We start from the raw sequence: 24,461 nt of genomic DNA, 5'->3' as shown, positions 1-24,461 counted from the left end.
GACGTCGTTTTATGTAACCTCGCGTTCCTTAAACGCGAGTTCGTGTTGAATTCCTTGTCCTCCGTTGATAGACAAGCAAGCCTGTGGGCCCGAGCCCACTCCACTCCCCTAAACAGTCTCTCTCTCTCTCCAAAAACTTAACCCACTTGTTTTTTTTTTTCGTTCATTCAAAAAAAATCGTACTCCGTATTTGTTAATTTTGCATTAAATTTTTTTGGATTATTGGTTCGTCTCGATGGGAGAAATTTGAAAAATAAAAAATTGTGATCCAGACTCAATTTTTTTTAAAAAAATCCAAAAATTTCTGTCCAAAAAAAATTAAGTTTGAACGATATTCTTACTTTCTCAATTCCTCTTCCTCTCGTTGAGATGAATCAATACTCTAAAAAAAATGCAAATTTTTTTGAATAAAAATAAAAAAATAACTTGAGTGACTTTATTTAGCCAAAACACCCTTAAATGAAATGTTTTCCTTAGTCCAAAGCATCAGTGTTGTAACCCCCAATCATCAGTGTTCAAATAGAAAAAAATCCGTTTTACATTTTCTATTTGAATCTCTTTGTATTTTAGTCCAATGCATCAGTGCTGTGTGAAGAAAACAACTAAAGTTAAATTTTAGTACATTTGTGGGAAGAAAACCATTTCCATTTTTTGATAAACTCTGAACACAAAGGGATGACGAAATCCTCATTATCCAACACATCAGTGCTGTTATCCCAATCAAGATTAGATGCATTTCATTTCAAAAATACGAACAGTACGATCTTGAATCACTTTTTGTTTTCAAAAATTAAGCCAAATTAGAATCGAGACATTAAAATTAAGCCAAATTAAGAGAACAAAACAGTACGGATAGACAAACCAGGGGGGCTGTTCTTTTTAGGTTCACAAAGTTTTTTTCAACGGCACCAAGTGCAGGAAGCGTTCAATACTACAGAAAGCTAAGTTCTTGTTGATATCTATTTACAAACTTATTCAGAAGCCGAGGAAAACCCCATTCAGAATATCACATCGAGGACACCAAGCCTTCTGGTTCCGTGGTGGATCCTGACAGGGAGCCCTGAGTCCACCTCTTCAGCATCTCTAGTGCTGCTTTGGGTTGATCCATTGGAACCATGTGACCGGCATCATGGACCTGATTGTCATCACACATGACCACGCAAAACTGTTAATATGAGCAATCACCAGATATATAGCCATATGGCATGCAATATATCAAGGAGAGCAGCAGTTTAGTGTTCCTTTCTTTCCGAAGCTATGTAAAATCCTTTCGAAAATGTAAAAAATGTCACGCTTATAGATTGTTCAAGCTATCCCGACAAACTGCTTCAATTTTGGATCTCTCAACTTCTACCAACTACAACTTTCAATAATGGCCCACTCGGCAGTAGCTAAGGTTCAAAGAATGCCAAAAAACTAAGTTAGATGCAGTTCAATGATCTTTCACATGCGTCTACTCATTTGCCACATTTTTTTGATCCTTAACCACCGCCCACCGAACAATAGTTAGCATCTTCTATTCTACAGTTTTCAGTGTCAACTTCTTCATCCCTTGAAACTGCTGCTATTTTGATTGTGAACAATCAGGGCTTTTGTTTATGAGATTTTAATAGAACACCTTCAACATAAAGAACCTCTAAAACTTAACGTGTTTGAGTGAGTGAGTGTGTGTGTGTGTGTGTGTGAGAGAGAGAGAGAGAGAGAGAGACCTTGAGGAAACTAAGAGGCCCCTGGCTCTTCAATATTCCTGCTTCAGAACCATCAACTTCGAAGGAAACGTCAGGAGATGCTACAAACTCTTTCTGACCAGTCCATTCCATGGCATGCACCCATCTTGAATTACCTGCTCAGAAAGAAATTTAATACCACATAAGTAATGACACTTTCCAATGATATGACAACCTAAACAATAGTTATCTAGCTTAATAAGACTTACCAAGCCAGTTGCAGATGAGATCATATTCTCCAGCATACACAAGTAACTTGATTCCATCCTCGAGAAGAGCAGGAATGCCAACCTCAAGGTTCCTCATCCAGTCCACCAGCATAGCCTGATACACAGTGGGGCTGCAGGAAACAAAGTCTATTTCCCCAACACCAAGAGCTTCCCTAACTGTTTTCTGGTTCAGAAATTGCTCCATATTCGAGAAGTCATAGCAAAGGCTGCCCTCACACTTCTTTCTGAGGTCATAGTACTGCAGACAAAGACATTAAAGCTATCCGATACTCAATTCTCTCTTTTCAACAATTCATAAGCCATTTTGTCTTATCAAACAAGTATTTGGAACCAAAATAAAGGTCGTTATCGCAAGAAACTGTGTTTTTTCAAGGAATTTTTCTCTATAACATCATGAATGCCACACGATTTGGAAATATGTGGAAAATGGTTTACAAAGCAGTCCAACATGCTAATAGTAACTAACGAAGGGAGAGTTTGTGGGGTTTCTTACGTTGACATCTCCAGCAATTGCCATGATGCTACTGAATATGCTATTACAAACAAAGAATGAGGCCACACAAGAGATAGTACCATCAGTGCCTGAAAAAGAAAAAAACAGAACAGATGTTCAACTTCAGTCTAACAACAGAAATAAACACTTTATTCACTTACAAGTTTTGAATTTTTTTTTACTCTCTTCACGATTCTCAATAAATTTCTCTATCTCTCTCTCTATACTCATTACCACTCATTACATCAAAAAAAAAATCTCAAAACCAAACAAAGTGAAAACCACTCATGAATCCTGATACTCAATAACCGACATGTTCTGGAATACAAAACCCATGTAGGAACCGACTTAAGAAAGAAAAAGAAGGAAAGGAAAGACTCTCCTTCAACAGAACAAAAATAGGTGCAAATAAGAAATGGTAAATTACCACAGAGCTTTATTGCTGTTTCACACACGGGAAGCACCTTGTTGATACGATTATACTCAGATTTCTTAATAATCCCCATGTCCAAAGCATAATCTGTGTATGCTCTGTACTGAATCAGAGGATCAGTAAGGCCATTACCAATGGCAAAACCCTGTACAAGCAATGTAAGTCGAGTTCAGTAGTAATTCAAATGACGCATTACAATACTGAAATCTATATAACTACGGGCATACCTTCAGGTTTATGTGAATTCCCTGTTTGGCTTTGTTTCCTCGGTGGACTCGAGCAGCAAAAGCAGGTATGTAGTGCCCGGCATATGATTCTCCAGTTATATAAAAGTCATTTTCCACATACTCAGGATGCTCCTTAAAGAAGGCCTAGTATTATGCAAATGAACCAGCTTCAGTCATGGCTGTCCTACTGATAACTCTAATTTATCCTATGCATTCAATTTTTGCTTTAATAGTCTCTATCTTCAGGTCAAACGAAACTATAAAGCCTTGAAATAATGCCATAAAGAACGGAATCCAGTTACTTAAGACAAACTAATCAGAAAACTACCCAGAGTTAGATTGTGAAGCTGTACATGGAATGTAAGACGCCTCTAACTATTTTTATAAATCAAGTGTGGAATCTATTCAGAAAAGCCAAACAAACTATATAAAAACAAGAACAAAATTAGTACCAAAAGATTGCCAACATAAACATTTGGACTGACATGTGATTATTAACACAAGCAAAATTTGAACGGTAACTGCTGATTTCACATAGTTAATGAAGCAATAATAAGTGGTTTGACAAGATGACTGAAATTTATTTCTCAGAAACAGCTTTTGAAGGTTGAATAAACACACCTGTAAGAAATCATACAAGTCATTACTAACACCGTCTTCATTGTGTCGTATATCACGTTTGTCAGAGCTATAACTAAATCCAGTCCCAATAGGCTGATCCACATAAAGAAGGTTTGATGCCTGCAGAAACATCGTAGCAGTTGGGTTAACTTTTTCCACAGAAGTCAGTCACAGCTAGTTAGCCATCCAACACCAAGAACAACAAAAGAAAGAATATATCAGTGTGAAACAACCAGACAAGAAGTCCCATCAGTATCAAATCCTCATGTTAAAAAGTAAGATAGATAAAGTACCGGTCTTATTAGACAATAGTGAAGGACAAATGGACACATTCATGATGTAAATCATAATGCGCAGAGACTACAGCCAAATGGCTCAACTTTACCTTACCTTTTCTTGCCCTGTACTTCTCACCTTTACGGTTTTACCTTACATTTGCATATATGGTGGAATGGGTCCTTTTGACTTTTGGGATTTGGTTTGGAGGATTTAACTGTGAATGGATAGTACATTTGTACTTGATTTCAGGCCTGAGGGAAGTGGTTTTTCTATAAGTTCATGAGACCAGTGTTCAAAAGCATTCGCCACACTTCTAGTTGATTTGACTGAAGAAACTTGAAATGAATCCCATTTCCCACTCTCTTTTGATGTGTTTGAAAAAAAAAATACCCATTATCTCATAACAAGGATTCATGACTTTTCGTTGAAGATCCTCACTGATGTCAAGAGAGGTCTCTTTTTTGAACTAACTGCCATCATTTTCATTTGCTAAATACAAAAGAAATACAGAATAACTTTCTCATCTTGACAGCATATATTCCAACTGCAACCAAGACAAATATGATAGCTGCAATGATCTGCCGTGGACTGAAAGTTAACAATCATCACCACAAACCACATAATGAGACTTGGAAAGCGAGATAGGGCCTCTAACTGGGAGGCAGGAAGAAGACTACACGAGTGGTTATGGAAGGAATCTCTTTGACTTTCTGGTGCCATAGCTTAGACTCCACCCCTGTAATAGTAATAGGAGGGAGCCGCTGCTTCACCCTCTTTTCAGGGAGATCGGGGTGAGGCAAAAGGGGGCTTTATTAAAGTCCTCTGGGTCGTCCACTATGTTTTTTGTGTAAAACAAATCTAATGAACAAAGCCAAATCAAGCCTTGATCATCTCACACAAAGCCTCCAGTGTCGTTAACATGTCAATAAATAGTTGGATGATGGGAGTTATATATTTTTTAAAGAAGACGAACTCGAATAAAAAGAGTCTAACCCACAAGCTTCACAATAAACAATAAACTCCTAAATGCCACTCTCTTAGTATTGCAGCGTATTTGCTAAGCAACAAAGCCACATGCCCCCTCTTTCATATGTAAGAGTCAATATTCCATATCATCACACTTCCTCAAAAACAATAATAGACTTCAGAATGGCAACAAATAATGCGATCTAACTTCTTAAGGACTAGTCCCTAGCGTGTAATTCAGTGCAAAGCAAGGCACATTGAGCTTTTCAAACTTAATTCTTGGCAAATGTACTTAAACTACATTTATGCAGATAAGAAAAAATACATGATATTAGACAAACGTAAGCTTTCAATTACTAAGAATTTCTGGAACCAGTACCTTGTCCCACCCGTACTCATTCCATCCGAGAGACATGTTTTTTGCAATGTTGAAGGGCCCATTTTCATAGAACATAGCCAACTCGCTGCTACAACCTGGTCCTCCAGTCAACCAAATAACAACAGGGTCCTTCTTGCTGTTCCGTGATTCAAAGAAAAAGTAGAACATCCTACAAGAAAAAACAAAATATATAAATTAAAATACCAAAAGCAACCCAAAAACAATCGTCTCGTTTTTTAGCATGTAAAATGTAAACCAAGAAACACTCAAAATGAAACGCAAGGAATATAGCAATTGCCACAACGTGCAAGTAGATATTCTCTTTTGGTCTCCATGCCCTTCATTTAAAAAAATGTCATAAGCTTATGAGCCCAAATGCCCAATGCTATTATAGCAGTAATATTCCATACACCTATGCACACATCCATCTATAAAATTCAACTATATTCGTCTACATTATATAAGTCAACACCTAACAAAACAGATAAATAAATCTCAATATCCCTGCACGGATTGAAAAAATATATATGGAAAAACTCCATAAAAAACCCTATCAATCCACATTCATTTTTTAACTCAGCTGTTCTAGCTCACTTAAGCGCATCTCGATTAATCCTGAGACCAATCCTACCTTCCACCAGCGGCTGCCCAATTAAAGTTAAGGCAAAGCCCGTATGAATTGGCCCCACCGGAGTTGATAGCACTCTCGAATATGAGCCCTAAGGGGGAGCAAACCCTAACTCCAGGCCTTCACCACCAGCCACCAGGCCAAACCCTTGCCCTTGGGTTCCAATCAATCCACGTTGAGCCCCCGTTCCTCCCGGTTTTTTGGGCTTTTTTTTTTCTTGTTTTGTCCTTATTCAAATTTGTTTATGTGACCATTTAATGGATTATTGATTCGTATTGTCGAGAGAAATCGGAAAAATAAATTTTTTTTACTTCTATCCAAGATAAAGCCCAAAAATATGTGGGTAAAGTAAATTTTTTTTATTTTTCTGAATTTTTGATTAGGACAAACCAATAATCCACAAAAGTTTGACAAGACTAACAACCGCGAAGAACATTTGCATAAAGACAAAACTCACAAATCTTGAAGAGCTCCCAAAAAAGCTGAGGAGAACCACACTGATTCTACCCACAAAGCCCCCATCGAAATTCCCAATTGCAAAAACAACAACAAAACAAACCTAGACAAAACCAAAAAAAATCATCGAAATTTCACAAAATGAAAACTCTTGGGTTTTGGAATTACCTAGCGGCGTGAGAATTCTCGATCTTGTAGTACCCCGCATGGTGCCCTAGGTCTTCCTCGGTGACGCTAGGCTCAGCCAGATTGGGAAACCTGAACCGCCTCTCGACGATCCTCGATCCCGTCGACCGCAGAGAGTCGTCGCCGCGATCGACGACGTTGACGGACTCCTTGGGGAACAGGTTGAGCTCTCTGATCAACTTCTCGCCCTGCAGCGACGGGAACATGGCGTCCGAGGGCATGCGGAGGAACGCGGAGGAGAGAGGAGAGAGGAGGATGAGAAGGAAGCATAGCAAAATCACACCCTTCATTTCTCTCACCCTCATCATGGATATGGATAATAATCTTGATTCCAGATGCAGTAATGGATATGGAGAGAGAGATATAGATATATAGATATAGAGAGAGAGGCGTTTGAGAGAGAGAGAGGGGTGTTTTAGAGAGAGAAGGGGTCAGAACTAACTTTCGCTGAGGATGCGGGGTGTGGTCTGGGGTGGTGTAGGTGTCGTCAGGAGAGAGAGAGAGAGAGAGAGAGAGAGAGAGACTGGTGGTTGGTTGCGGTGTTTATTCAATAAAGCTACGGGCACACCATTTGGTGCACGCCAAATGTACAGCTCATTACATGAGAGCCACTTAGGGAACTTATACAAATAATCGAAATCGCTCTATTTGTTTATAACATATTTTGAATAATAATACATTTAAAAAATCAGCTGATTCGTATATCAATAAAAATTTGATCGATTCTACGCCTAATTTACTATTAGAAAATTGAGCAATGAATTAATGAAACTCTTACCAATACCTTAACAAGCTCATTATTTACAGGAATCGTTGAAAAATATTTTTAAAAAATTTATCAGCTTCGATCATTTATACGAAACTCCTGAATATAAATCCCACGAAACCGGTGCACACAAGAGGGTGCGCTCATAGCAGGGTTTCGTGGGTTAATTGTTGCTTTGAAGATTCGGAGGCGGGAAAGAGAAACGGAAAAAGCTTTAAAAAGGCTTTAGGGGTTGAGAGTATTACGTGGGATGTTGCTTTCGAAGGGGGAAACGTACAAGGAAACTGACGAGTGATGATTCGTGATGCTAACGGTGTGCGTGGATAGAAAAGTTTTGGGCTTTAATTTTATTTTAATGAGGACATCCCCTCAACTATGTGCTTGTATCACTTAACCGCCCTCAACTAGTAAAAAATAAACAATCCAACACGTTAAGGGCGTGTTTGATTGCAGATTTCGTTTTGAGGGGATTCGTAATAACGTGGGATTAGGATTGGGATTGAGAATGAGGTAGAATTATTAATGAGAAGATGAATTATTTATTCATGTTTGTTTTGCACGGGATTAGGATTGGGATTCGGATTGAGAATGGGAAGGGATTGTAAATAACATGTTTGTTTTGATTAGGATTAGGATTGGGATTGGGATTGAAGTGTGTTTTTAAACATGTATTGCTCAATCCCATGGGGATGGGATTACTAGTAACACCTCCCCCATGGTATTGCTAATACCCCCATTTTAGGGGATTAACAATCCCATGGGACAACTAGTCCCCCCTCCAAAAACCTAACCAAACAAGGAATTAATAGCCCCATGGGATTATTAATCCAATCCTCCCCTCCCAAACCTCCTATCAAACACGCCCTAAAGAGCTGAGGTTACCTAAATACCCTCAAAATATCTTCCCCAACCCATCTTTTTTCAAGTTCTACAAAACACACTCACAAAGTGTGCGTGAGATCCACACACACTTAGATGTGCAGTGTGTGGCTCCCCACACACAACTTGTGAGCCTGTTGGTGCATTTGTGTTGTGCAAATATTTGTGGATCTAGCATTTTTGTTTCGTACGTACTCTCTTCAAACCCATCACCTAAATATGAAATTACTTATGGAACGTATTTTGTTTTCTTGGTTGATTGGTTTATTCCTAAATAAGAAATTAATGATAGAAACATATTTTGTTTTCTTGGTTGATTGGTTTATGAGAATAAATGGGGAAAATATTTGTTTCCTTCAAATCAATTGTATTGCGCCACATCGCCATGTTTTATTAATTGAGACCACTGTTTTGACACATGTCGCAATGCAATTGATTTGGAAGAAACAAATGTTTACACCAGCAGTGTAAAGAATTTATTCTCTTGGTTTATTTTTGTTTAGGGGATTAACCGGTAGTTTTTCAAAAGTATTAAAGAGGCCTAAAGCTTTTTAAGAGAAATAAATCGGGTAAAAGTACTTATAAGTCAGGTTGTTTCCCAAAAATAACCAAGGGGCTTTTTTTTTAAAATTTTTTTTTTTATGGAGAAATAGCTAGGCTTTTTGCATATATAAGTAGTCCAGCTTGCTTTTGGAAAAGGAAAAAACTTATTCACGGAAAAACCGTGAATAACTTATTAGAGCCGTAGATAAGTTTCTCTTTTGAAAATCAACCCAAGTGATACATGTTGGGATTTGTCCCACATTGGTTAATTATCTCCTCCAAAACTAGTATATAAGCCTGGGCGGCCTCTCCACTCTTAGCCAATTGGTTTGGAGTTGGATGCTTTAACATGGTATCAAAGCTAGGCTTTCGGAGGCTTTTCCCCTTTGTTTGTGCCATAGTTGCACTTTGTTTCATTGTGATCCGTGTGTTTCGGATCCTTTGTTGACCTCTCCACTTGCGAATCGGGGGTCGCACGTGCGGGGGAGTGTTGGGATTTGTCCCACATTGGTTAATTATCTCCTCCAAAACTAGTATATAAGCCTGGGCGGCCTCTCCACTCTTAGCCAATTGGTTTGGAGTTGGATGCTTTAACATACAAGCTGATATTCGAGAAGGTTTCTAGAAAAAATAAGCCAAAAGGTTTTTCCTTAGCTTCGAAGGAAAGGAGACGTGGACAGCTAGTAAAGTGGAGAAATACTTGATTAATTGTATGCTCTCCACTCCAATCACATTGAATTTTGTTTGACTCAGATTATTGAACTAAGCCTGAAATTATTCATGTGATCTCTCTCATATAAATAAAACTGGATGAGCTGATTAATTGTTTGACGTATTTCATTGTTCCAAAATTTGGTAACATACAAATTCTGTACGCAGTTCCAAGTGAAATTTTGGGTTAATAATCCTGTTTTAAACACACAATATTAATACTCCTTTCAAAATTCTGAAGACATCATGACATGTCTTCAGTTCAACAAAGTGAAGGAGAAGAAAGACAAGTACAATGCCAAAAAAAACGTACCCGGAAATTACCCCGAAAAGGCAAACCAATAGCACAGATTCACTTTTGCTCTTTCGGGGTAGTTTCCAAATACATTTTCTTTGTACCTAGCACTCCCCATTGTAAGTATACTGCACTTACGATCTAATAATGTATCAGAAAGCGGTAAGCAGAAGATTTTCAAAGTACCGAAGATTAAACAAAGAACTTACTAATATACTGATCTTTCAACTCTTTCTAACCATTTTATGAAAGAAGTGTCGAGCACCCGAATAGTACGTTTTACTAGGTGTGAGTCATAACCGTGGAGACCATGGTGTTCATTCCGCACATGCCGCATAGTACGTTTTACTAGGTTTGCGTCATAACAGCGGAGACCATGGTGTTCATTCCGCACATGCCGCGTCCCCTGCAAAGGTGATAGTAGCCGTGCATCCCCCACCTCTGTCCCCACGAGTTCTTGATGATCCAGTATGGCTGGTTTCCAAGCCTGAGAATCGAGAAACCTTTGGAACCGTACCCTACAAGCAACACACCATGGTTGACCCACCTCTTGCCGCAGATAAGCGGACACGAGACTCCTCCGATGTAAGTTTGCATGAAAACAGCATTCAGCCCTACTGCATGTGTCGATAGCACTCGAGGTTAATTTCCAAAGAAAATCCATGCTAAGGCAAGATGTTTTACCACGATTGCTTCATGTAATAGCAATTTTCTTACTAAATGAATGTTTGAGTCTACAATTCATACAACGAGTAGAAATGATAAAACCGAAGGATAGAGAAACAACAGAAAGCGAAAGAAGTTAGCTTCCTCTCTACCTTTTTCCTTCTTTCGTTCGGCTACCAAATGAGAAGGCAGCAAAGTAATACTTTGTCACGCAAAACCCTCTTTCCGTTTTCTGTCTGTTATATTACAAGTACGTTAAGTATTTCTCTTTCAATTTCCAAAGTGAGATCCAAACATATACTAATGTAATACCAATGTTTTCGCCAAAATTTCAGAAAGAAAACAACAACCAGGTTAATTTTTCTATGAAAGTGTATTCAAAGTTCTCTAAAAGAATATGTTTTAAATCCTGCAATAGTGCAATATCAGATTGTATAGCCATCAGTTAAAAAAAAAAGAAACGTACCGCCAAGTTGCAAATAGAAGAAGAACGAATACATCGAAGGCCATACATGGAGTTGCTACCGTAAGAAGGTGAAAGCACCACCAAAAAGGGCGAATAAAGCGGGGAGTTGAACCCCATAATTTTAGGTAGAATACCTGCAAGAGGGCCGTGATGGACGAGGTGTGCTGCTATTTGTTTCTCATCAATAGGGACATTGGTGAAATTCACAACTTTGACAGCTGCTTTCTCAGGATTGAACTTACAGTCACCTCGCTTTCCCGTATATGGATATGAATCCTCTTCTTCTATGCCTCCCGCATCAATCAAATACTTGTAAGCATTTGTCATTAGCCCTCCTGAGCATCCGTTATTACAAGCCGTTTTGTCTTTCGCATCGCACTACACACAAAAAAGGACTTTGTGTCAGCAAAATCGAAAATTCCACGGTACTCCAACACTTCTCCCACATATCTTTCTTCTAAAGATAAAAGACAAGCCAAAGCTAGAAATGTTCTAGAATCTAACATCTGCATGATATTGTCTCTATTGCTAAAAAGTGTCCTATGTATTAGTATTAGATATGTTCGCATAAATAAAGAAAGGAAGATGAAAGACCGAAAGATAAGGAAATAGAAGCTAAGTACCGTGTGATCACAATCTACAAGCTGTTGCTCGCTCAAATTGAGGAGCTTCCCGGTTGCAATGTAGTTGGCTCCTTCAATGGTTCCTGTGGTGCTAAAAGCCCAACATGATCCACAAGTACCCTGCATCAACCTTACCAGAACTCAACTTCTAACCCTGAGAAAGTAACCATGGGAAAAACAGAGAATTTTCCCATAACGAACAACCATCTTGATCCACAAGCTTATGTTCAGTTTTGTTTTTAGAGCTGAAAGAAAAAAATAAGAAAAACTCGAAGAAAAAAAATTAAACCCACGCGCTAACCAAATTATGTGATTTCATTATGTAACCTAAACAGAGCTCGAGATTTCTTTCCCTGCGGGATGTTGATATCTAAGCTAGTCTATAAAGATCTTGAATAGGAGCAATAAAAAAATTGCTATCCACTCTTAGAAACTTGCGTGTGTCAAAGTCAATGGAGCATGGCAAAGATTTAATAGCTTTTTGAAGCATGAACCTCAGGAAGGATTGGCCTCATACGCAAGCCCTCAAACGTGTTCACTCTCTCTTAGGTCTCAAGACTCTGGTGGGCCAACCAAAGCTCTAATTGGACTTTCGCTAGTAGATAGTGAAAGTTACACGTAAGGTGGCCTGAACCCTAACTAATCAAGAAGGTGACAAGGGCCAATACAAAATGAGCAATGCTTCAATTGGACTTTTTCTAATGGATAGTTAAATTTTTCTACGTACACTTCAGCTGACCTGAGTTATCAAGAAAGTAACTAAACATAGCGTTTCACAAGTCCTGGCAAACAACCTCGTTCCGACCCATAGGAGGCAGGATCCTCCACTCCATGCCGAAAACTTATTGCCTCAGTGCCGAAGGTTTTATGGCGTTGGATATAATACATAACAATAAAAATGAAAAAATCACACAATCCAACGGCCGAAAAACCTATCCATGAAGAGATAGGACCCCCTATCCAATATCCATATTATGCATAATTACAAAGGGACATCATCTTTGACCAATAATCTTAGAAAATAGGAGCACTCTGAACCACTCGATTTGTATTTAAAAATCATAATTTCAGGGGTTAAATTAGGAAAACTTTAAAAAAAAAAAAAATGAAATTTTTTACTAACAAGTTGAGTACTCGATCGAATTCATACCTGCATCTTCACCTCAGTAACAGCCCCTTTCTCCCTCCAATCAAAACTCTCCGGCAAGCCCTCCACCTCCATCTCCTCCGCCGTACCCCTAACCCCATTCACCAACTGAGCCCCGCCACCACCGCCCCTAACCCCCAAGTACATAGCCTCGAACTCCTCTGCCGACAAGTCGGAGAACGGCGTGATGCCGTGCACCGCGGTGGGGTCCAGCGCCTGGTGCTCCGCCGCCCTGACCAGGTTCTCGGCGAATATCCCGAGGCGGCGCACGTACTCCTCCCTCGTCGGGTACTCCTTCCCGTAGTCCCTCACGAAGCCCCGGAAGTGTCGTTCCGTGTGGGTCCCCAGAAGGTGGTGGTGGTGGTGGCCATTGTCTATGACTTGGAGTATTATCTCTGGGTCCTGGGGTGGGGTCGCGTGCAGGATATTTGAGGAGGAGACGGTGAGCGCGCAGGTTAAGACGGCGGTGATGATGCCGGCGGCGAAAGCCAGACGGGGTCCAGCCATGATTTCTGGTGGTGATGATCAAGAACAGTGAGAGAGCAATGAAACTTTCTTGGGGGGTGGGATAAAATCGTCAAGAATATTTGGAATCGGTGATGAAAATGCGAAGAGAAGAGAAATGTGGGTTTTCCATGCAGATATTGCTGTTGACACGTGGATGGGGTGATCCACGTGTTGTCCTGATATGTTGCCACCTGCCTCTGAGGTCTCAGACACTTTGACGGACCCATTTGGAACAATAAACGACGCCGTAGTATCGGTTGGTTTAACCTCGCAGGTTCAAGAAGCACTGGAACTTCCATTTTATTGATTCAAATCATAGTTCGTTCTACGGGTGAGCATGGTCCGGATTGGTTCGGTTTTATAGTAAACCACAAACCAAACCAATACCTACGGATCATGAATTTGGAGAACCAAACCAACCCACAAAAAGTATAGAACCAAACCAATCCAAACCATTAAATACGGTTCGGTTTCGGTTTTAAACCACGGTTTACTTTGAACTAATCTATTATCTTCAAAAAAAATATTTAAGTACTTAAAATTATGAAGATAAACTAAAGAAAACGTCATATTAAAACCAATTCTATTCAAATTACCAAAACACACTAACAAATTATCAAAACATACTAAATTACTAATATCAACCAACTAATTAAGGGTAGAATACCAACCATTGCCTCAAGTCTTAACTAAAAAAAATGAATAATGGTAAGTTACTAAAATGAACCAACTAAAAATACCAACTACTAAACACATCTTAAGATAATTTAGCCAAAAAAAAAAGGCCAAAGCAAATTCTTAAACTATTGAATTGAAATGAGGCAGCAAAAGGGTAGCAGCAGCAACATGACAGCAACCAACTTGTTGTGATATATAGAAGTTTAGTCCAAATTATCTTGGAAGGGAAGGAAAACTATATATTCCGGTGAATTTAATAGGATCAATAAATTAGAAAAGTAGTTGACTAAGGCTCTCATATTTATTTGGTCAATCATAATTAAATTATATATATATAACACTATAAATATATATATGTGTGTGTGTATTATACGGTTCGGATCGGTTTGAAACCATAACCGTGAACGTGAATCCACAAACCAAACCATATAATGCGGTTTTTAATTTTTTTAAACCATGACCAAACCATACTTCTAAAAAACCAAACAAAACCTTTCGGTTTGGATTGGTCTGGATTGGATTCGCGGTTTGACGGATTTTTTGCTCACCCCTAGTTCGTTCACAACTTGGCCGCAAACTTTTACGTCATGGTCGCTAAGTAAAACTTTCGGGTCAGAAATTGGGTATTCGAGTTGGGCCTTTTAGGCTTCTTTGGACCTCATTGGGCCAGGCTTACTTCCGTTTTAAGTCCAAAAATAATTGAAATAGATCCAAAACAGTTTTGTACAAATCTTGCAAGTGGTAAAGTTCGTACCAGGGTCGTAATATTTTCAAGTTTGAATTAGGCTTTTTTTTTTTAAAATTCGCATTTATTAGTTCTATGCCAAACTTTTATGGATTTTCGGTTCATCTAAGCGAGATGAATCAGAAAAGTAAAAAAATTATGTCATTTATCCAAAAATTTGGAATATATATCCAAGAAAAAGTCAAAAAAACTGGTTTTTACAAATTTTTTTCTTAAATGTTTCTAGCAAAATATTGGGTAAATGTCATAATTTTTTAATTTTTCGATTCCTCTCGTGGAGCCGAACTAGTAATCTTAAAAGTTTGACACAAAACAAATGAATGCGATTTTTTTTAGTAAAATCAAAACAAAAAAGTCAAGTACTGCATTTTTTAGGTTAGTGAAAACGAGGCCTTATTATTCGTCGGTGCTAGATATTTCAACTGGAGTAGTTGATACATCTTCATTCAAACTCCATTTTTTGGGGTCAAGGTATTCTTCAGTGGGCTTAGTCAAGTGAACCCCAGCTCGGCTGGGCCAAGCCCACGAGAGTTTGATAAACGACAGAGCATACGATAATTTTAAACAATATTTTAGTGATAAATTAATTTGCCAAAATCCTTAAAACTTTGGGATAAAAAATATAAATTTTACGGATTTCTAATTGAGCCTTTAATTTTAGTTTTAAACACCAACATTGTTTAGAATGTCTAAGTCAAGTTTGTATTCTCAATGAAACTCTTTAGGGATTATCTAGAGAGTAACTGTTTTGCTTGTTATCAATGAAATTCTTACATTTCTTTAAAAAGACAAAAAAAACCTACTTAGTGAACGCATACAATAACTAGGTGGCTCTTATCCCATCTGGTTTTTCGTACCCTTTGACTTTTAAGGAGGATGTCTAGGGTTCGAGTCTACGGAAAGCTACAATATTGGCAAAGTTAATATTATTTATTTTATGTCAAAAGATGGGTTCCTTGTCTCATTCATGATATTGCGTGGGAAAATTGTGCGATCCTAAACCCCAAGGGATAGTTCAAGTAGCAACAGGGATGAGCCGTAATCCTAATTAAACATCTTGAGTTTGAAACTTAGCAAACTTTTAAAGCCAGGCCGCAAGAGAAAACTCTATTGTGAATCTCTTATTCCCGGCATAAATCATGAATGACATGCCCTTGACCGGAACGGGGAGGGAAATGGTGCGATCCTATCCACCACCATGTTATTCCCCGTGCTATGAATGATGCCGACAGAAGAAACATCAAGTGTTAGGCATGTTAGTTTTTTTAATATGGGAATGACAATGAAAGTATATGCTTTTCTCATTAATTAAAGTTGCAATTAAGTTAGTGTTAGTGTTAGTGTTGGAAACTGCAGATCGAAATACAAGAAGTAGGCCAAGGAATTATACTACTCCTATGTATTAAACAACTTATATAAGAGTGTAAATTCCATGCTTCTTACGTGAAAAACCAAGTTTTCCACCGCCACAAATTGTGGGTCCCACCATGCGTATATTATAATAATCTGAATCGTTCATCTTGTAGGGCTCGCAAAATAGTACATTTTTTCAAAAAAATCAGCTTTATCGGATATGGATAAGTATATAAAAAATTGAAGTTTGGTTTAAAAAATTGACGGTAGATAAATTTAAAGTTAAACTATCTATAGTCGTCTACTCCGTATTTTATAAACTAAGATTTAATTTTTAATATACCTATCAATATCCAATAAATATGATTTTATTTGTGTGAATGTACTAATATGCGGGCCCTACAAGATGAATGATTCAGCTAAAAAAAAATACGGCGGGGCCCGCAATGCGTGGTGGAAAGAATTTTTTCTCCTTATATAAACATCGACGATGGACTTCATTAATTAATAAAGTTAAAATTAAGAGCTTTTAAATTGTTTTAACGGGCCGTAATGAGATCATCTAAAAGTTGTTGTTGAGCGAAAGCATGATGTCATTGGATATTACTATTACTACTAGTTTCTTGGAGAGTATTAGGGTTTTGGCTCGGTCATGATTTCAGAAATTTGTAATAGAGTGTCTAAAAATTATCTTAACTTTACTAGCTCATCTATTAACAAATAATATATGTACAAAATCTCATATGTTAGTATAAATAGTGCGGTAAAAAAAAAACTTTATTCTAAAAAAATTAACTACGATCGAGGCAAAATGAGAACTTAAAATTAGTACTATTTTTTATAATTTTTTTTTTAAAGTTGTCATATTACGTAGTAGACAACTATTGGTGATGATTGTATATATACACATTTATGTGCAGTGTGCACGTACGGAACCAAATACAGATATAATCGAAATCGTTCGATGCATGTATGTAAGTTCAATAGAGTTGAAAGAGATATTCCTACATGATACAATTTTTGTATATTATTCGGTTTTGTACACAGATATGTCCGAATATATGCTCACAAATTTATGTACGTATGCAGACTTCCACTCAGACACTAATCTGGTAGAATATCTGCTTTTAAACACTTTGGTGGTGGTGGTGGTGGACTGGTGGTGATTGTTATTGACTTGGTGTATCTTTTGTTCTAAGAGGTCGCATGGAGGATTTGCAGAGTGTGAGTGCATGAACAGATATTACGAGACGTTTTTGTTTATTAAAATTGAGAAAGAAAATAAGAAAACTATAATCTATCGTTATATTTGTCGGGGGCGACTCCAGGATTTAAATTCCGCGGTGACAAAAAAACAAGTAAAGAATTTTTTTTCGTATGTAGAGCTCTATATAAAATAAATATATAGTATTTTTTTTATAACAAGGTGTCCGGGCCAACTTACGCACACCTCGACTAATCCCTGAGGACCATAACCACCGTCCACTAGCATGGGCCTCACTTGAAGTCGAAGCAAATGCTCCCTATGGACTGACCCCAAAGGTATTGACAACATCTAATTAGAGGTTTCAACTTGAAACCTTCGGAGAGAACAAATTCCTAGATTTCAGTCTTTGATCACTAGGGCAAATCTTTGGAATTAAAATAAATTTTAACATGTTTATTTACATTGAAAAATTATTTGCTTCAGTTTATTTTGTTTTGTTCAGCTACATTACCTACTTACTCACAATCTTAATTATTGAACTATCATTTTCTTTGGCTACGTATAAGTTATTGAGTGCCAACAATATTTTAAAAAAAAAAATCAAACTATACGTTAAAAAATATATATATACAAAATTTTGATGCATTTTTGGCGTTCAGGGGATTCGTTTGAAACCCCAGAACTATAGTGCAGCCGCCCCCGAATTATTTGCATGTGTCAAGAGTTTACGATATTTAATTAGTACCTAGAAAATTACTATTTTTTAAACTCCTGTTGCGCCATTAGCTTACCTTGGTTTTTTTGTTGCTAGCTAGCTAGTTTCTCTAAAAAGTGTGTTCATTAGACTCCAAAACACGATCATAATACTGCTGATTTTTTAATCCAAAAAGATGGATTTCGTGTCTGTTTTGTGGAAAAATGTTGCGATCCTATATATCCACCATACGAACAAGGCCAACGGAGTAAACATCAAAAGTTATTCTTTTATTCTATACATGACGATGAAAGCATATATATATATATGCTTTTTCATTAAAAACAATTAATGTTGGAAGGAACTCATGATCAGTGTGATGATCAGTTTTAGTAGTAAGGGGGTGTTCCACTTTTGAGAAAAAATAACTTTTAGAAAAAGAAGATAATTTTAAGCTCAAAAATCATGTGTTTACGCAAATAATTTTCCTACCAATATGGATCTTGTTTGATAGATCTCATTGAAATCTTTTAAACGGTGCAAAAAAAATAAAAATTTATTTTTTATTTTCATTATGTTTGAGCTTGAAAAACCTTCTTTTTCTGAAAATTCTTTTTACTGTTAATTTGGAACACCGCCTAATTAGTTCCGACAGTCGTGTACAATGCAAACAACTTAGTTAAACATTGACGATGGACTTTGTTCGAATATTAAGTGAAAACCATAGGAATCCATTTTGCTTGGATGAATTGACAGTCTTAATAGAGCAACATGGTGTACTTTCGCAAGTAATTTATTTAGCTTATTATTAATAATCAAGGCTTCTTTTTTTTTTTTTAATCTCTAAAAGCCTAGAACGACCCTCATGAATTGCGAATTAATGCTGATTTAATTTGGTAAGAATGAATCCATGGTGAGAATTTTCTGAAAGACAACAATCTTGAAGTACAATGCATGCTTGCAGTGGAGAATATATGCAAAAGAAGGACGGCGACTTGTGTAGAAACAAAGACTCAGGTGTAGTGATCGATGACAATATTACACGTTCTTGAATAGAACACAAATCCAATAGCGAGTCTTCAAACTTGCTTTGATCCTTAAAATCGATGTGAGATTTCGCTTGAAATGAATAAAGCCAGTCATTTGAACCTGAAGTCCTCCTACGAACGTACCCTCTAGCTTCCTCAGTTGAACCCAACTATTGGATGTTGAGCAACACTTACAATTATATATACAAATCCGGATACAGATGTGTTCGAAATTGTTCAATGCATGTAAATTCCACAAAATACTAAATGGTCCCCTATATATATCAAACGGTACTATTGACACATTTATGTCCAGATGTACATAAATCTAACCAGACAAATTCCGAGATCTTAATCCGGTAAAATATTCTCCCCAAGCACTTTGAATGCTTGGCAAGATGCAATCCCACTTCTTCTTTTATTCACTTTTCGTTTTAATTAACCGTGACGAGGAAACTCTTCTAACTTCGAGGAGTGTTAGGAACATATAAAATTGGCAAAGAAAATATTTTTGAAGTGTACATGAACAGCTCAGATTCACTATGCAGTGTATCTAAGCCGTTTATGTACACTTTAAGGGTACTTTCTTTGCCAATTTTCTTTGCACCCAGCATTTCTCTCTAACTTTACCTCTCCAAACATCATTTACGAAGAGCCATAGCTGAAAGGTACTATATGCAACTTCACTTTAGAACTTTTTTAAAATACGCCAGATTGAGTGGGTGGTGGTGAAATAGAAAGATCGACCAATGCTTTGGCACGGAGTTGTAGATTCCGATGGTGATTGTAGAAATAGAATATCTCTCGAATTATTTTTCTCCTCACTTAAAGGTGAATTAGAGAATTTAATGCATTTATATACTTGCAACTTTTACAAGCGTTTTAAGTTTTTGCGTTTAAAGGTGAAAGAAAGTCTTTTTGTGAGGAAAAGTAGAGATTAAAGAAAAATGAAGTGGGCTAATTTGATAGTGGGCTTTGGACAAAGGGAACAACTTTTGAATTATTTGGAGCAGGACACAACAGCATGACTTCACCTCCGGAGGCAAGCATGATATCACTGGACATGGTTTTCCCGGATACAGAGGAAAACCATGGTATTATGGAAGTGGTTATATATCCAAATCATCTACCATCCGTTTGACTTGTCAAAAAAAAAAAAATCTACCATCCGTTTAAAAAAAGAAAAAGAAAATAAATAAGCTTCCTATTTAAAGAGGACTTATTTAGGTGTTCATCTTAATAAATTTAAATACTTATGTTTTCATTCTTAAATTAGTTTAATGGTCCATTTTGCCCTTGTTAATCTCTCTCTCTCTCTCTCTCTCTCTCTCTCTCTCTCTCTCTCTCTCTCTCTCTCTCTCTCTCTCTCTCACTATAAGTGTACATTTTCGCGCATAATTTTTAAAATTTGCATGAAATTATCTTATATTTTGGTTCAAAAATTGCACGTAAAAATATGGTGGACAACTATTTAAGAACGGGGGAAGTATTAACAAACCTAAAAGATTGTCATATTTAGAGGCAAAATTTACCAAAACAAAAACAAAAAATGCAGTCGCAATAAATTTATTTAAAGGATGATCAAAGTATTAATGTCTTGAGTGAAAATTATCTTCTCAAAATAGGATGTTAATTTGAGGACTTTGATCCTCTCCGAACACATCTAACTTGAGAAAAGCCAATTTTGAAAGCATAAGTGCAATACTGACTCTTAACCCAGTTCTCTCAAGATAAATGTGTACTGAAAAAAATCGTCAAACGTTATTCGATCAATATAATGTTTCGTGTGACTAGTGCTCTCAACGAACATTAAAAAGTGAACAATTTTGTCATCCTAATTTAGTCCCGAAAGAATCAAAAAATAGGTTGAACAATATTCGTTCTTACAGGGACCGGTGAGGATGGGGTCCTGAATGTATTCGAGGGATAAAAGTATCCTACTCCTATGTTTGTTTGAAATGTCTTCCCTTGACCAAAAAGAAATGTCTTCCGATGGAGAAATTTTTTGGGTGCCGATTAGATACTACGTGGCAGTCCCGTCGGTGATTTCAACCGTCCAAACGTGTTTTGGACAATTCAAATTTATTCTCTTTCCCTCTCTCCCCTCACCCGACCACTCTCTCTCCTCTTTTCATCTCTCTAAAATTTGGACTGTGACATGTTTGGAAAGTTGGAATGGCCGACGGGATACCACATGTGTGGAACCCGCTCGGCACCCGCCCAAAAATTTCTCCTTTCCATGACATCTACCTCAACTCGAGGGAGTCTTATGGTTGGCTAATGGGATAATTTTTCAACGGAAGTGATAGTTTCAAGGCACGTGCAGTTATTAAAGCTCCACGTGGTAGTAGCCGAATGGCCAAGAAATAATAGGGTTAGTATAATAATTGAAGGGTGGTTGGCGTGGGTGATTAAAAATTAATTAATCACTACGAAGTAGAAGCACCAAACGTATCGGCAGTTTCTCCTGGTACGGTATATAGAGAGTCATTTTCAAGTTCTCATAACGAGTAAAAGCAAAGCATTTACTCGTAGTATTTTGCATTAGTGGTGACTGGTGACTTTGTGAGTTTTTTTTTGGACTAAAATATCCCCCTTTTGATTTTTTTCCGGAGTGCTTCCAGTAGAGAAAAATTTATAAATTTTTATTTATTGTTGGAAAGTTGTTAGTTTTTTCCGATAGTGAATAAGTTGTTAATAGGTTTGTGAGTAGAGTTACTGTAGCAAAAACAGTTTTTGTTGACAACTTTTTTGTTAGTGGAAACTACGATGGTAAAATGTTGAAACTTTTTTGTTAGTTAAAACGAAGTAAAAACGGGACCTAAATGTAAGATGTTGTATAGTAGATTAGTAGTCAGAGCCCGCTTGTAGAGGAAGTTGTCACTTCTGGCTCCTAATTTTTTGGCCCGAGGAGGGTCTCGAAATATATAGGTTATAGTTTTCAATAATAAGGATCGAGTTTTAATTGCCTTCAAGTAATATTTTCTTGGTTTTGTGGCAGCTTAAGCTCTTTGGATGCTTAAAGAGCTAAATTCGAATATTCACCCCTTAACTCTTCCTCAAGCTTTTGCAACATTTTGTGTCAGAATTTTCGTTCTGTGCCTTAAATATCTTTGAGCCGGCACTGATAGTAGTAACTGCCTCGGCTTCGTCACGTCCGAAAAATCATGGTTCATTCCTTACCTAACGACTACCTACTCCGGCCACCTCCTTCCCCGCACGCAATCTTTTTGTTTTGACCAGGCCATGTCCTCCACTTGTTTTCATAACAAGTTTTTCCATTTTTTGTTGGGAGACTTAAAAAATAGTCCTCGGGTTCAACTCTTTGTAAGTTTTCATTCGGCACTTTTTGAACAGTTATGTTTTCATCCTTTTAGATAGTGAATTACCTATATTACCCTTTTAATAAGATATTCATATGTAGGTGTATATTTACTTCCTAAATTAGTGGGATTCTAGTAATTATAGTTACCTAAAATCATGGGTTGATTAATGGATAGAAATGGGGGAATTTTCAATTTTCAATTTTTAAAATCCTTAATGGACAGATTCTATCTACTTAATTTCGTGAATTTTCAAATCTTTAATTTTTGTGAATTTTCGTAAATTGGTCGTATTAAATTATAAACTTACGTAAATATGGTTCGACCAATTTCAGGAAAATTCATGATTTATTTTTAAAAAATGAATGCACCATTTTAATTCATGAAAATACATGAATAAATTAATAAAAAAACATGAAAACATGAATAAAATAATCAAAATACATGGAAAATATGAATACACATGTTTTTAATCGACATGAATAAATTAATCGGCCATGTTTTTTATGAATACACCATGAAAAACATGAATACACTTTATTCATGAAAAACATGAAAAAACATAAAAATTATAAAAACACATAAATACACCATGTTTGTTCATGATTCACAACCCTCGCATGATTTGTCGCTCAACGCTGCTCACCGTTGATTGCCATTTTATTGCACCGCCGCTTGCCGAGTCCAAAACTTGCAAAATGGAATGGAAGATTTTGCCATGTGTCGTCCGTGCATCTCCTCCCTGCGCCGCCGCTCGCCTCCCTGCGCCGCCGCTCGCCTCCCGTCGCTCGATCATTTCGGAAATTCCAGAGATTGGACGGAGGCAACTAGAAATGGGAAATGTCCGGCCAACTGGAAATGGGAAATGGAAGATTGGGGTAGGGGAGAAGGAATAGTTGCCGACATAATTAGGCGAGGGAGGTTGGGTGGGGTTTTTTAAAGATTTGCCTAAAATTTTGGGATTTAAATTAGGGGTGATTATCCTAAAATTAGGCTAGGACCTTCAAGGTTATTTTTTAGTCTCAAAAATCCCTGCCTATATATACATATATTATATATATAAAGGGTAATTCTGGAATAAATTAAAAGTGAGGGTGAAAATATAACTGTTCAAAAAGTGCAAGATGAAAACTTACGAGGGATGAGATTTAAGGATGGATATTTAAAAACTCCTTTTTTGTTCACGTGTCATATTACATTTTTCAATATTTCTCAACGAAACACGGAATTAGACATTCTTTAGATCTAAAAAAGGAATTAGACATTCCTGATTTATTCCTTAAAATTGAAATAGAAATTGAAAAAGGGTAATTCTGATCACACTTCTCTAAAACACACCTCTCAAACAAAGTGCGTTCCACAATCTATTTCGATCGTTCAAATTGTTCATTTTGTAGGTCTGTCGACGTATAAATTATTCGTGTAAAAAAACTAGGTTAATTGATCGGAATTTGATATGAGTATGAAAATTTTTTATTAGGAATAGGATATTCTCACTTCCATTTTTATAAATTCTCACTTCCATTTTTATAGTAGGAATAGGATATTCTCCCTTGAAATTCCCAGACATTTCCATTCTTAACTTCTTCTCATATCTTTCCTTCTAAATTTCCTTTCTTAACTTGAAAGAAAAGAATGTTCAAAGGGAAGAGAGAGAGAGAGAGAGAGAGAGAGAGAGAGAGAGAGTAATATGATCAGCTGGTTTTCACCAAACATTTAATGTCAAGTTTCCAGCTGTGATCTGTAAACCAATTAAACAGTTGAGCTAATAAGTTGGTGAAAATCACCATGTGAATTGTAAGGCATGTTTGGTGGGGTTAATTTTTGGTAATGGTTGGTAGGTATTGGTAGCTAGGCTAGGTTTTGATGATCGAAATTTGCAACCCAATTCAATTTATATATGGGTAATAATATTAATTCCTTAAAGACACAGAAAAAAAGAAGAAGCCAAAAGAGTATTTAATAAGGTTTCTACACTATTTGTTTAAACCGCATGCATTTTATAATTAAGAGTATTAAACCCAATTAAGCTGACAGAAATATTGGTCATAAAGTACGTATTAGGGCCAAGTAAAAACTACCGTTATTTATTGTGTTATTACCAAGATCTATCGCAGTAAATTCCCGCCGTCCCTCGTACTTTTTGGCCTTAGATAGAGCTCGTAAATGAATCAAGTTACTCAAGTTCGGGCTCATAATTAGTAT

The 24,461-nt window shown here is 37.0% G+C and overlaps 2 protein-coding genes across 2 annotated transcripts; both read right to left on the bottom strand.

The window, feature by feature from the left end:
• Positions 1-853: 853 nt before the first annotated feature.
• On the bottom strand, positions 854-7,214 carry LOC131300287 (serine carboxypeptidase-like). The gene is made up of 9 exons (XM_058326049.1): positions 6,608-7,214; positions 5,356-5,524; positions 3,732-3,851; positions 3,111-3,254; positions 2,878-3,028; positions 2,451-2,539; positions 1,937-2,195; positions 1,710-1,843; positions 854-1,135 (listed from the first exon to the last, which is right to left on the bottom strand). The coding sequence occupies exons 1-9, from the start codon at positions 6,931-6,933 to the stop codon at positions 1,007-1,009; spliced, it is 1,521 nt and encodes a 506-aa protein (XP_058182032.1). The 5' UTR covers positions 6,934-7,214; the 3' UTR covers positions 854-1,006.
• A 2,779-nt stretch (positions 7,215-9,993) lies between these two features.
• Positions 9,994-13,320, bottom strand: LOC131300288 (probable cysteine protease RD19D). The gene is made up of 4 exons (XM_058326050.1): positions 12,725-13,320; positions 11,575-11,694; positions 11,086-11,329; positions 9,994-10,436 (listed from the first exon to the last, which is right to left on the bottom strand). The coding sequence occupies exons 1-4, from the start codon at positions 13,226-13,228 to the stop codon at positions 10,168-10,170; spliced, it is 1,137 nt and encodes a 378-aa protein (XP_058182033.1). The 5' UTR covers positions 13,229-13,320; the 3' UTR covers positions 9,994-10,167.
• Positions 13,321-24,461: the final 11,141 nt, after the last annotated feature.

Source organism: Rhododendron vialii, chromosome 9a (assembly GCF_030253575.1).
Source record: "Rhododendron vialii isolate Sample 1 chromosome 9a, ASM3025357v1".
Classification (NCBI taxonomy): domain Eukaryota; kingdom Viridiplantae; phylum Streptophyta; class Magnoliopsida; order Ericales; family Ericaceae; genus Rhododendron; species Rhododendron vialii.
Note: the sequence above shows the minus strand (reverse complement) of the source record. Positions and strands in the feature narration are given on the sequence as shown.

Bases quoted from the DNA above. Each gene is read 5' to 3' on its own strand.
- LOC131300287 (XM_058326049.1), bottom strand. From the start codon at position 6,933: ATGATGAGGGTGAGAGAAATGAAGGGTGTGATTTTGCTATGCTTCCTT. The intron at 2,540-2,877 runs GTAATTTACCAT...TTTCTTTTTCAG, and splicing joins AACAGCAATAAAGCTCTGTG to GCACTGATGGTACTATCTCT. The intron at 1,844-1,936 runs GTAAGTCTTATT...CTTTCTGAGCAG, and splicing joins TCTCATCTGCAACTGGCTTG to GTAATTCAAGATGGGTGCAT.
- LOC131300288 (XM_058326050.1), bottom strand. From the start codon at position 13,228: ATGGCTGGACCCCGTCTGGCTTTCGCCGCCGGCATCATCACCGCCGTC. The intron at 11,695-12,724 runs GTATGAATTCGA...AGGTTGATGCAG, and splicing joins TTACTGAGGTGAAGATGCAG to GGTACTTGTGGATCATGTTG. The intron at 10,437-11,085 runs GTATTCTACCTA...CGACACATGCAG, and splicing joins CCATCACGGCCCTCTTGCAG to TAGGGCTGAATGCTGTTTTC.